Source organism: Protopterus annectens, chromosome 2.part0, assembly GCF_019279795.1.
Source record: "Protopterus annectens isolate FY-2018-M chromosome 2.part0, PAN1.0, whole genome shotgun sequence".
Lineage (NCBI taxonomy): Eukaryota > Metazoa > Chordata > Ceratodontiformes > Protopteridae > Protopterus > Protopterus annectens.
Window position 1 is genome coordinate 144,543,549 of NC_056728.1, and position 13,038 is coordinate 144,556,586.

The 13,038-nt window shown below is 40.2% G+C and overlaps 1 protein-coding gene across 3 annotated transcripts in view; it reads left to right on the plus strand.

Annotated features, from left to right (window-relative positions):
• The window catches only part of FTCDNL1 (formiminotransferase cyclodeaminase N-terminal like), a 267,134-nt gene that overhangs the window by 39,068 nt on the left and 215,028 nt on the right, over window positions 1–13,038 (plus strand). For all 3 annotated transcript variants that reach the window (XM_044060636.1, XM_044060637.1, XR_006363440.1), the window contains exon 2: window positions 1,904–2,028. In XM_044060636.1, coding sequence (XP_043916571.1) covers window positions 1,904–2,028 — 125 coding nt within the window. The remainder of the gene's footprint in view (window positions 1–1,903; window positions 2,029–13,038) is intronic.

Here is a 13,038-nt window from a genome sequence, read left to right on the forward strand (position 1 = left end):
TCTGGTTCACATGGATGGAAAACCTGCTCCAGAAAAGGAGTAGTGTCTGAGACGCATACCTGTCCCTCCAATGTGTCCTATTTATATTGCAGATGAGGTTTGTATCCCTAGATGGAGTAATTCTGATGATGATTTATTTTGCAGATTTGCCACGGGTCCATCAGAGTGGGATCAGAGAATTCTTTATAGGCCAGCCATAGATCGCCTCTCAACAGTCTGTCTGTGTTCGAGCACAAGGATAGAGCTTTGAGCCAGTCGGTGTAGGACATGTTACGCCTGCATGCTTTTGTGAGGAATCTCTGTGGACAGTCCGGTTATTGCATATGTTTGGTCAGGTACATACTGAAGCAGCATTGTACTCCATGATTGGCTGATGAGGGACAAGTACAGCATGACCATGACATTCTTAGACCCAGATGCCACACCCTTGCATACAGGTTGCAATAATATGGAATGATTCCTTGCTACTATAAGCACATGGTGATCAAAGGCCAGGTTGCTGTCTACATGCATTCCCAAATCCCTGACCAGTGTGTCCAGTCTTGGATGTATATCATCAATGTGGTACTTTCCAGGGTAGATGTCTTCCCAAAGGATACTCTTATGCATTTCTTGGCACTTAGTTTTAGACTGTGGCTCTGGAGACCTTGGAGGTATTTGTGTCTTTGGGGGATTCTATAACTGTGCCTAGTTTGCAGTTGTTTGCAGACTTGGTCAGCCAGAGGCCTTTGACATTGGCCTTGACTTCAGAGATCACCAAACTGCAGATCTTTGGATGTTTAATCTTTCATAAGGATTGGATAGCCACATTTCTTACCAAACGTTGTGTCAAGACTGTCCTTAAACCAATCCATTCATCTCTCTCTCTCTGTGTTCTCTGTCAAAGGAAGTAATTGGGAGAGAATGAGCCCTTCATAGTCTGAACATGCATAGCCATCTCAAGTTTTTTAAGCGTCTAGAAAGGCAGACCAGTCATTTTCCTATTTTGCTGTAGGTAGGAAGGAATTTGCATTGACTAAGCAAACCCTTTTCAAGTGAGTTGCCTGTTTTCTTTTTACCTTCAGGTGGATGACCACCCTTGGAAAAAAGCTGCTACAGTCATGAGCCATTCTGCCAGTGCTTGATTCTGAAATGTCACCTAAGGATGTTATATGTTTCACAACCACTTGTTAATGAGCATTATTTTTTACCATAATTATAGACATCTGACTTTTTTGGCATATTGGCGTTTCCAGACTTTGTCATCCATGCCTTTGCATCTTAGTTTCTTTAGTTTCTAGTCTTCCGGGAGATTTAAAATGTGTAACTGTTGTGATTGTTTTCAACAAATGCCCACTGCAGAAGTTGGATGAAAGTCAGATGTAACAGATTTTACTGTTTTCAACTGTTTTGCATTTTTTTCCTTCTTACCCTTGCATTGGATATAGTTTATGTTGTGTTTCTAACTGTCATTTTTTTAATTGGTTATTTTGGTTATTTTATGGGAGCAGATCTGGAGACTGTAGGGGCTAACCCCCCCAGTTGGGTACATGATATCTTAAGATACATCTGGGGGATATAAACAAGCCGTGAGTGTGGGTACTGGAGAAAATTCAGAATTGTTCAAAGCTAGGGAAAATTGAATCCCACCACTTACACCAAAGGTCTCTCTGTAGATCAAGTGATATGAATACATGTGTGTGTCATTTCCTTTTTGTATCAGTCATGAAAATCCTGATACACAGGATAGTTTTCTGTATCTTCTCTGTAGGAAAATAGGTTGCAATATCATAATGGCTTTGAGGAAGGAAAAGCATATTCAAATCAGTGCTATTTAGTTTAACTGCATGATTGTATATTTTCCACATGTGCTTCAGGTATATGCAGTAATTGTGATATTAATATATTTACCATTTATTTACAGGAAAATTAAGATGGCTGCATTGACAGCAAAGTTTCGCTTAGCAGCTTGTTTACTGAACATTTCAGAAGGCAGAAGGAAGAACATTGTTGAGAAAGTGGCAAAGGCAGCTGTATGTAATGAACATGGTAAGGCTGGGTATAGGAAAATGACCATTTCAGTAATGCTGTCTTTTAATGGTAGCCACATTACTATTGAGGGCCACAAGTTCTGTTTCTGACAAAGAATTGATAGCAGGGACTGTTGATTAGCAAAATTCATCTGCATAAGCTTAATGTATTAAAGGGCTTTGTTAAATGAGCAAAGGTGCTTTATTTGTAGATCAGTTGTGTGTGTTTCTGAGCAAGGGATTTTTCTTTCTTGGCTTTGTATTAGTGTAGTACCTCCCAGGATGAGCAGTAGCAAGTCCCACCTAAACCCTGCCCACCGTCCAACAATTAGTGATGCCTTAATAGACTTGAGTAATATTCATACTGATGGCGGCATGAATATTCATTGTCTATTCGTGGTTTACCCTTTTCCTCAATGTAGTGCGATCTTGGAATTGGTATATTTAATTTGTGTGGGCTGTAGCCCCCAACATGGTGGGTGCACTTAAGCTTGCCCCCTGCAAAAAAAGAAAGGAGAAAAAAATAATAGCACAATAACTGCAAATATGTTTTTTCCTTCACTTTTGCAGGGGGCATCCCCCACACACCTCCACAAATTAAATATACCAACTCTGAGATCGCACTACATTGAGGAAAGAGTAAAGTACAAATAGACAATGCATACTCATGCCCCATCTGTATGGCTGTCAGTCATGCATGTTTCCCATATGACGACACACCCGTTTTACCTGTCAATCACTAACATTATGCTGTCATCTGCGCAGAATGGCCTGCAAGATGCTACACTAATACAAAGTCCCTTTCCTTAGTTTTAGGTCTGTTGTGTACATTGAAAATTCACTGATATTCTTGGATAGAAGACAGGTTATTTAGGTGTTTTTTATTGTATGGTATAATATTGTGAGTTAGCTCTTGTAGTTTTCATGATCTTTAGATGATGTGCTTATTTAATCATAAAGGAACATAATTGTCCATAGTGTAAATCAAAAGGAGATGAGTTCCCAAAACAAAACTGTGGGGCATGCCCCCTTTTGTGAATTTTATTTGCCTGATGTTCATCATTCCCACTGCTGCAGTAGCCTTTAAGCTGCATGGGTTGTTTTCTTGCATGGAAACCAACGATTGGCCAACTTCACAAAGCTCAGATTCCCCCCCTCAAAGACCTTCACTCTGCCTGCTGATTGGCTACCCCAAGGTGCAAACTCAGCAGTCAGAGTGAAGATTTCTTCAGTACTTTCTTGCCTAGAGGGGAAGCTTCTGTGGGGCTTCATGGAGCTGCAATTGGCTAAGGGCATCATTTCTGACAGGTCCCCATTGGGGAACCTCTCCACACAGAAATTGTCCTTTTAAGAAAATATAAGTTATTTTTTATTTTCTGACTAAAAGCAGCATCTCCTCTTTAAAAACCTAGTATTTTTATCAATATTGGAAGTCTCCTGTGAGAGACTGTTATTTATCTAGTTAGTGGCTAATGTTGTGTAAGTAGATGTTCTGTTTCTGTAAACTTTTAATTTTGTGACTAAATGATTTATTTTGGAATTGACAGGGAGGTGTTTTGACAGGCTAGTGCTTATCCTCACCTCATGACTAGCTGCCATTTTTTCTTATTCTGTCAGGGTTTTTAACTTGGTAAAAAGGTACTGACAGGAAAATTGAGTGCTGCTTGTGCTGTTACACTTCTTGTCCCAGCCCCTTCACAAACAGTAACTGTGCTGCTTGTCTACAGTAGGTGACAACTTAACTTCTATCCAGTTCACTCCAGTAAAGCATACCAATTTTGCTTCTCTTCCTCTACTGTAGCATGGATGCTTACTTCAATCCTGCTGGTTCTGCTCATGCTGTTCCTAGAAAGAAAGAAAAAACACTTAACAACAAGGAGCTGTACCTCATCTGATAATAGGTGAACCTTCACTGGCTATCGGTTGTTCCTTAGACCACTCACTCGCATTTTAGGCTTCCTGTGGTGTAGTTCTTTCAGCCGGCAGGAATTGGGAGTCAACCACGTCCTATCTTCCTGTTTCAGTGTCCCGTATGGGCATGGTAGAACCATCTTATTTAGGGCTGGGAGATTCTTCATGCGGTAACCAAGGCAAGAAATCATTACACTGGTTGGACATCCATCCTTCTTGTCAGTCTTCTTCCTCAGGGACAAAGAAAAAAACAGAAGATTAAACATGGTTCACCTCAAGAAGTAATTACAGTTGAGATGATTTTTGTTACCCTAGCAAGGCATACATTACAGGCAATGAATCCGGATGTCCAGAAGCCATTACTGGTGAGCATCCCCTGTAAATAAATTCTTAAGAAAACTGGGTCGATTCTGCTGACTGTGACAGAAGTGGTGCTTCTTTTTCTGCAGATTCACAAGACCAATTTTCTGACTGTGAAGAAAATGCAAATTATTTTTCTCATGTGAAGGAATTCACTTCTGATCAGACCATAGTAAAGGTAAATGAGGTATTTTTTATGTGAACAAAGACATGTTTCCCTGAATTGAGGAGATATCATGATATGTTACAAATGGATATTCTTCATTCCTTACCCAGCCCTCCTATGCTGCCATCCCTATAGGATGTGGTAAATGCTGCCTGTAATCATGCTATACCCAGCTGTCAGTACCTCCAAAAAAAAAAGCAGATAAGATGTACAGTGCCTTGAACTAATACATTTCTTTTTACTCACCTTAGATCAGACCCAGCTTGGTATATCCACTGCATCTCTGGGCGGGAATAGTTTGGTATAAAATACCAGCCTTTCACCTGGTGACAAGGAAGGCAAGGTGTTGGACCACCCAGGTAAGAAAATATTTTCCTTTTTCCACTTTGGCTTTCAGAATTCTCAGCTATCAAGAATGTATTTGTTATATGGATAGTATGAGAGAGCTTGCTACTTCCTGCAGAAGAAATTTCTTATTTTGAATCGAGGTGTTTCTGCCTTGCCCCAGGTACCCAAACATGCTTTGAAGAGTGTGCATGATTATGTGATTACTGTGTCTATGGCCCCTTCTTTTGCTATAATGTTAAGAAGATATGTTTGGATATGTAGCCAGAGGTTTGCTGAGGTGGTAAAGTATGAAAGTTTAGATTCTTCTTCAGATAAGGAGGTATTGTTTGAATCATATGCTACCCAGCTTTTCAAACAATATAATGAAAGAGGAAAATTGATTTAAGGGTTTTTTAAGATTTTTCTTGTCCAACAATACATTCTTTCTCTAAAAAGACAAATGAACAAAACCAGTCCTAGTTCAGCAAATAAGCCAATGAGAGGTGGCTGGAGGGAATTAATCAATAGGAGTCCTTTCAGAAAAAGGGCACACCAACATTACTGAATGATTATGCCAGCATTATTTCCCCCTTTCCTCCTTCTCCAGGCAATGTCTCTACAGATCTGTCCCACAAGCTGGTCCTCAACATCCTCCTTTGGCAAAAGATTGCTTCAGACTCTTGGGTGATAAAAGTGCTGCAGGAGGGTTACAGATGGTGCTGGATACAAAGTCCTCAGGAGAATTCCTCCCAACCCCCCAAACAAACCACATTTTTTTTTCTTCAGGTTCTTCAGTCTTTACTCACCCAAGGAGTCATAGAACCAGCGCCTGTAATTCAAACTGGCAAAGGCTCCTATTCCTGAATGTTTCTGGTAATAAAGAAGGAGGTCTCTTGGAGACCATTAGTAGATATTTCATTTATAAACCTTGTATATGAAAGTACCAAAATTCAAAATGCTGACCTTACACAACATGTTATCTCTCATTCCTTCATGAGTTACATGGTAAGACTTGACTTAAAGAAGCTCATTACCACATTCCCATAGCCATGGGCTTCAGGAAATGTTTAACATTCTCCATTTCTGAGGCATGTTATCAGTTGGCTGTATTACCCTTTGGATTATCTACTGCTCAGAGGGTGTTCATGAAATGTGTAGTATCAGTCATAACTCATTACAGACTAAATAGCATTCGCATTTTCCTTATTTAGGCAACTTATGTTTGCATAGTGTTTATACAGATGGCAAAAGTCATTAACACGTGTTATGTCTATACTGACCAATCTGGGCTTCCAGATAAATATTGCAAAATCCTTCTTGACTTTTTCTCACACAATTGTGTTTCTTGGTTGCCTTTTAACGCCTTTTTGACACAACAGGAGGTAGATTTTTATCTGGATTTTTTCTTACGTTTCTTCAGTCTGTCTCTGACTTCTGGAAGAGAAATTCTCAGGAACCTAGGGTTCATGACTTTTATGATTCTCCCTAGCCAGGTGGCACACAAAAAAGATGCAGAGGTTTCTAAAAAAAAACACATGGAACTAGCATGTACATTCTCTAGAAAATTAAATTCCAGTTTTGAGCTTTCTAAAATGGAACTGCATTGGTAGAGGCAACAAATTCAGATGAAGCCAGGTCTCCCTTTCTTCAGACCCCAGACCCAGTCTATCACCGCAAACACTTTAGATTTCACTTGGGGAGCAATGTTCATGGGTTAAAGGGGCAAGGCCTTTGGAATCATTCAGGCAGATCAATGCACATCACTACAAAGCAGATACCGGCTGTGATCCATGGATTGAAATGTCTCCATCTCCTTTGGTTTCTAGGACATCAAGTGATTACAGTCAATGCCACAGTCATAGGGTACATAAACAAGCAGAGAGGTACAAGGTTGTACTCACTGTGCAAGCTGGGTAGGATTGCTTGGGATGTAGCTGTATAGCATTCCTTAACACTCCAAGCATGTTACAGTCTGACAGAGCAAGACAGTGTCAGATAAGCTGAGCTAGTCCAGGACAGACTCTCTCAAATGGAAATTGAATGAGTGGGTCTTCCAGAAACAGATCCAGGTATGGGGACACCTCAAATAGACTTATTCACCTTCTTTCAAAACTGGCAACTAAACAAATATTGTCACTTTGTTCCTTTCAAGCGAGTCTGAAAAATGGATGCATTTTCATTCCCTTGGAACATAATGGTCCATTATGGCTTTCCACCAATATCCAGAGTAATTGTGAAGATTCAAAAAGATACCCCAAAATTCATTGTGGTTGACCCCCTTTGTGACTAGGAACATTGGTTCTCCCGTCTTATGGAATTGGCCAGGGCAATTACCACAGGCTTCCTCATAGACTGGATCTACTTACACAAGACAGGAGGAGTTTGATGCACCCCAGTATCGATCAACTTTAGCTGAGTGCCTGGATGATTCAGTTCTAATATCATTTAGGCACTTATTGTTTAGGAGATGCAGCAGCTAGTAAAGGAGTCAATAAAACCTGCTACCAGAAAATCCTATATTGATAAGTAGATGTGCAGCAAGAAAACCTACCACTAGAAAATCCTCTATTGGAAAGTGGAAGTGATAGTTGGTGCCAACCCAATAACAAGGGGCCCATCAGAGATGCTGTACCACTGGTGCCCAAATATTTGTGAGTTACTTTCCTTTGGTCTCTCTTATTTCTCTGTAAAGGTTCAAATTGTGGCCATTTCAGCATGTCTGCCCATGGATCTTCCTCTTTCTTCTCTGTTTGTTGTGAAAACTTCTGAAAGGAGTTTTTACACCCAAGACTCCCTCATAAACAGGTTGCCACTGAAACATAGCTGCTTTTTGAATCTGCAGATTTAAGGTTCTTGACTTGGAAGACTGTACTCATGATTGTTCTGACTTCTGTAAGAAAGATATCTATGTTGGAAGCTGTCAAGGAGGGAGAACCCTATTTGACTTTCCACAGGGATATCTTTTAAGAACAGACCCCTCTTTCATGTGCAGTGTGGTTTCGGAGTTTACTTTGAATCAAGCCATAAATCTCTCAGTTTTCTATGTTGAACATAAAGAAAGCAGGAAGAAAGGATTATGCATAATTTGAACATGCATGGGGATCTCGGATATTGTCTTGATGGAGCCAAGCCCCTTGGAAAAGCTGATTAGCTATTTATTTGTTATCAAGGGACAAAAAAGGGCACGCTGTGTGTAAACACAGTTTCCAGGTGGTCGTCCTCAGCTATTGCTTTTTGTAATTCCCACCAAGGTAAATTCATTCCAGGTAGTATCAATGAGTATTCTAGTATAGCCTTGTCATCCTTCATGGCATACTGGAAAGGAGTGAACTCTAGGAGCATTCTAGAAGTTGCTGCATGGTCCTCTGTACATACTTTTACAAAGCATTATAAGCCAATTTCCTTTTCAAGGTCTAGGACTAACTGCTTTGCTAGGACTATTCTCCAGGGGCTCATGGATCTATACCCTTCCTCCTTCAGTTTGGATAGACTTTGACTATCAATCTATATAGCCTAAAGGCTAGTGCAACATTGGGAATAATGAACACAGTGCAGTTGTGTAAGTTACTGTTCTCCATAACCGTGCTTGTTCTAATTCCTCACTGCTGCAGTAGCCACACCCACCCTCCGTCCCCCCTACTTTTGTATATAGTTGTAATTGGAATATACAGTAGGGTTGTGTTTGTTACTACTTTATATGTTTTATTGTTATTAGATTTATGATTCAGGATTATTAGGATATTCTGCCCTTGTATGGTGAAGTAAGTAATGAAGAAAGTTTACCTCTGACTGCTGATTTCCCTCCTTGGGCTTAGCCAATCAGCAGTCAGGTTGGAGGAGTGGTGGGAACCTGAGCTTCTTGAAGCTGATCAGTTGTTTCCTAGACAGGAAACAACCCGTATAGCCAAAAGGCCACTGTAAGAGTGAGAAATTAAAAAAAAATCTACTGGTATGGGTAAGTGAAGCTTACACAACTGTACTTTCATTAATAAACTCCTAAGGTAATGACTCAACCAAATGAGGCAGATTGGCACTGGCAACATGTAAGAATTTGTTAGAAGAAGTATCTTTACTAAGCAATCTAGATTTAATTGGTAACCCATCTGTACCTATTAATCTGACATCTAAAAAATTACTGAAACATCAATAAAATCAAAATCAGACTGTATCCCTTTGCATTAACATTCAGTGTTAACAAACTCAACTATATCCAGTTTATCACCTTTACACAACAACATCAACATGTCTTCTATATATCTAACATATTCAGTCAGATTTTCAGTCGTGACTTAACTCTGAACATGTAAATATTTGCATATGCAGGAGCACATGGGACACCCATTGCTGTGTGCTTTTCTTTTGAATAAACCACCTTTCCTCACACTTTAGAACATTATCCTTTAGGCAAAAATGTAATAGTGATAGACTATAAGAAAAAAAGGCCGTGTCCCCAAAAATACGAAACTGCTGTGATGCCAAAATTATGTTGAATGGACGTATATAACATTCAAATTGAGCTAAAAATAAATCACTCCAAATCACTGTTTTAAACCTATTACTATAAAAGTTATTTTAGTTTTACCCACCAAACCTTTTAAAATGCCATCCAACGGAATCCCCACTTCTTCAATTAACTACCCATACCAGCAATTATCAGATGATAGATTTTCAAAGTTTTGGAACCGTAGGGGGAAAAAAAAAAACGGCAGATAAGGGAACATCACAAAGCACTCAACATCCTTTTCATTGTAAAAATGTAACTGCTGTCCCCTTTTTAACAAGTCTATTAACTCTTAATAAAAGTTATTCCTTTTATGTTATTTAGTGCCCATATAATCCACTTCATTATTTAACAAAGCATTGCACATACTTAAGTAATCACATCTACTCCTCATTACTTCCTTGCACCCCTTATCAGATTTGTAAACAACCAATTCATGTTTTAAACATTTTAATGCCTTCCACTCATACGTGTTATGATTATTAGTTCTACTGGAGTGCATATGTGTAATAAACTTCACCCATAACTCATTCTCTCTGTCAAACTTTCTCAAATACATTAATTACAACACGTCTTTGAAGGAATTAAATTACTTTTATTTTTTTAACACAGACATTTGAATTTAAGTATATCGTTTACACAAACTTATTTTGAGTTGGAATTTTGAATGTTGGCAGTATGACTGGTATAGGGAGAGAGCTAGCCGATATGATGGACAGAAGGAAGGTTGGTATATTGTGTGTGCAAGAGACCAGATGGAAGGGGAGTAAGACTTGGTGTATCGGAGGTGGGTTCAAATTGTTTTATCTAGGTGTGGATGGGAGGAGAAATGGTGTAGGAGTTATCCTGAAGGAACAGTATGCTAAGAGTGTTTTGGAGGTGAAAAGATTGTCGGATAGAGTGATATTTATGAAGCTGGAAATTGATGGTGTAATGATGAATGTTGTTAGTGCATATGCTCCACAAGTTGGGTGTGCGATGGATGAGAAAGAAAAATTTTGGAGTGAGTTGGATGAAGTAGTGATGACTGTACCCAAGGATGAGAGAGTGGTGATTGGAGCAGATTTCAGTGGGCATGTTGGTGAAGGGAACAGAGGGGATGAGGAAGTGATGGGTAGGTATGGTGTTAAACAAAGGAAGGTCAGATGGTAGTGGATTTTGCGAAAATGATGGACATGGCTGTGGTGAATACGTATTTTAACATGAGGGAGGAGCATAGGGTGACATACAAGAGTGGTGATCAAGAAGAGGAGGAGGAGTGTGAGGGCAGCACCAAGGATCAAATGGTGGAAATTGAAAAAGAGTAATTGTGAGGTGGCGTTCAGGGATGAGTTAAGACAGGCACTGGGGGGCAGTGAAGAGTTACCAAATAGCTGGGTAACTACAGCAGAGCTAGTAAGTGAGACTGCTAGAAAGGTGCTTGGTATGACATGTGGACAGAGGAAGGATGACAAGGAGACATGGTGGTGGAATGAGGAAGTACAGGAGCGTATACAGAGAAAGAGGTTGGCAAAGAAGAAGTGGGATTGTCATAGAGATGAAGAAAGTAGACAGGAGTATAAGGAGATGAGGTGCATGGCAAAGAGAGAGGTTGTGAAGGATAAGGAATATGAAGAGTTGTATAAAAGATTGGACACTAAGGAGGGAGAAAAGGACCTATACTGAATGGCTAGACAGAGGGAAAGAGCTAGGAAAGATGTACAGCAGGTAAAGGTGATAAAGGATAATGAGGGAAACATACTCACAAGCGAGGACAGTGTGTTGAGGAGATGGAAAGAGTACTTTGAGGGGTTGATGAATGAAGAGAATGAGAGGGAGAGAAGGTTGGATGATGTGGGGATAGTGAATCATGAAGTACAATGGATTAGCAAGGAGGAAGTAAGGATAGCTATGAAGAGGATGAAGAATGGAAAGGCTGTTGGTCCTGTGGAAGCATGGAGGTGTTTAGGTGAAATGGCAGTGGACTTTTTAACCAGATTGTTTAATGAAATCTTGGAAAGTGAGAGGATGCCTGAGGAATGGAGAAAACGTGTTTTGGTACTGATTTTTAAGAATAAGGGTGATGTGTAGAGCTGTAGTAACTACAGAGGGAGTAAATTGATGAGTTACAGCATGAAGTTATGGGAAAGAGTAATGGAAGCTAGGTTAAGAAGGGACGTGATGATTAGTGATCAGCAGTATGGTTTCACGCCGGGAAAGAGCACTACAGATACAATGTTTGCTCAGAGTGTTGAAGGAGAAGTACAGAGAAGGTCAGAAGGAGTTGCATTGTGTTTTTGTAGACTTGGAGAAAGCATATTGCAGGGTGCCTAGAGAGGAGTTGTGGTATTGTATGAGGAAGTCGAGAGTGTCAGAGAAGTATGTGTGACAGCGGTGAGGTCTGCGGTGGGAGTGACTGATGCGTTTAAGGTGGAGGTGGGATTATATCAAGGATCAGCTCTGAGCCCTTTCTTATTTGCAATGGTGATGGACAGGTTGACAGACGAGATCAGACAGGAGTTCCTGTGGACTATGATATTTGCAGATGACATTGTGATCTGTAGTGAGAGTAGAGAGCAGGTGGAGGAGACCCTGGAGAAATGGTGATATCCTCTAGAGAGAAGAGGAATAAAGGTCAGCAGGACTAAGACAGAATATATGTGTGTGAATGAGTGGGAGGATAGAGGAATGGTGAGGATGCAGGGAGTAGAGGTGGCGAAGGTGGATGAGTTTAAATACTTGGAATCAATAGTTCAGAGTAATGGTGAGTGTGGAAGGGAGGTGAAGAAGAGAGTACAGGCAGGATGGAGTGGTTGGAGAAGAGTGTCAGGAGTGATTTGTGACAGACTAGTACCTGTAAGAGTGAAAGGGAAGGTCTACAAGAGGGTAGTGAGACCAGCTATGTTATATGGGTTGGAGACAGTGGCATTGACAAAAAGGCAGGAGTTTGAGCTGGATGTGGCAGAGTTAAAGATGTCAAGATTTGCACTGGGTGAGACGAGGGTGGACAGGATTAGGAATAAGTATATTAGAGGGTCAGCCCAGGTTGGAAGGTTTGGAGACAAAGCCAGAGAGGCAAGATTACGTTGGTTTGGACATGTGCTGAGGAGGGACGCTGAGTATATTGGGAAAAAGATGCTAAGGATGAAGCTGCCAGGTAACAGGAAAAGAGGAAGTTCTAAGATGAGGTTTACGGATGTGATGAGAAAGGCCTAAGATAAGGTTTACGGATGTGATGAGAGAGGACATGCAGGTGATTGGTGTGACAGAGCAAGATGCAGAGGACAGGAAGAAATGTAAACAGATGATCCGCTGTGGTGACCCCTAATGGGAACAGCCGAAAGAAGAAGAAGATGATGATGATGATGATGATGTTTATACAAACTTACTTCATCGCTAAATTCAACTTGAAAATAATTATCAACTGAATGCATTGATAAGTCATTTAAATCCAGTTTATCAGAACATTTGAATACTATAGTAAAGCTGTATGTAGCATCATCAACAAATGCACAAACGTTGTCTCTCTTTCCACTAGGAACGAGGCAAATTAAATCAATTACCATATCATTGCAAGTTGGAAAATTTGTTGGTACAAATGTTACCCTTTTTTGCAATAAGGAATAAACACAGTAACTTAAATGTCTGTTAGATAAATTCAGCACCTGTGGATTATATACATCACCACATCTTATGACCTCTCCTGAAGTGTCTACGCTGAAACACTCCTCGACTTGTAAACTCACTTCTGGTAGCAAACCCTATTCTTGGGGGTTAAATCACCC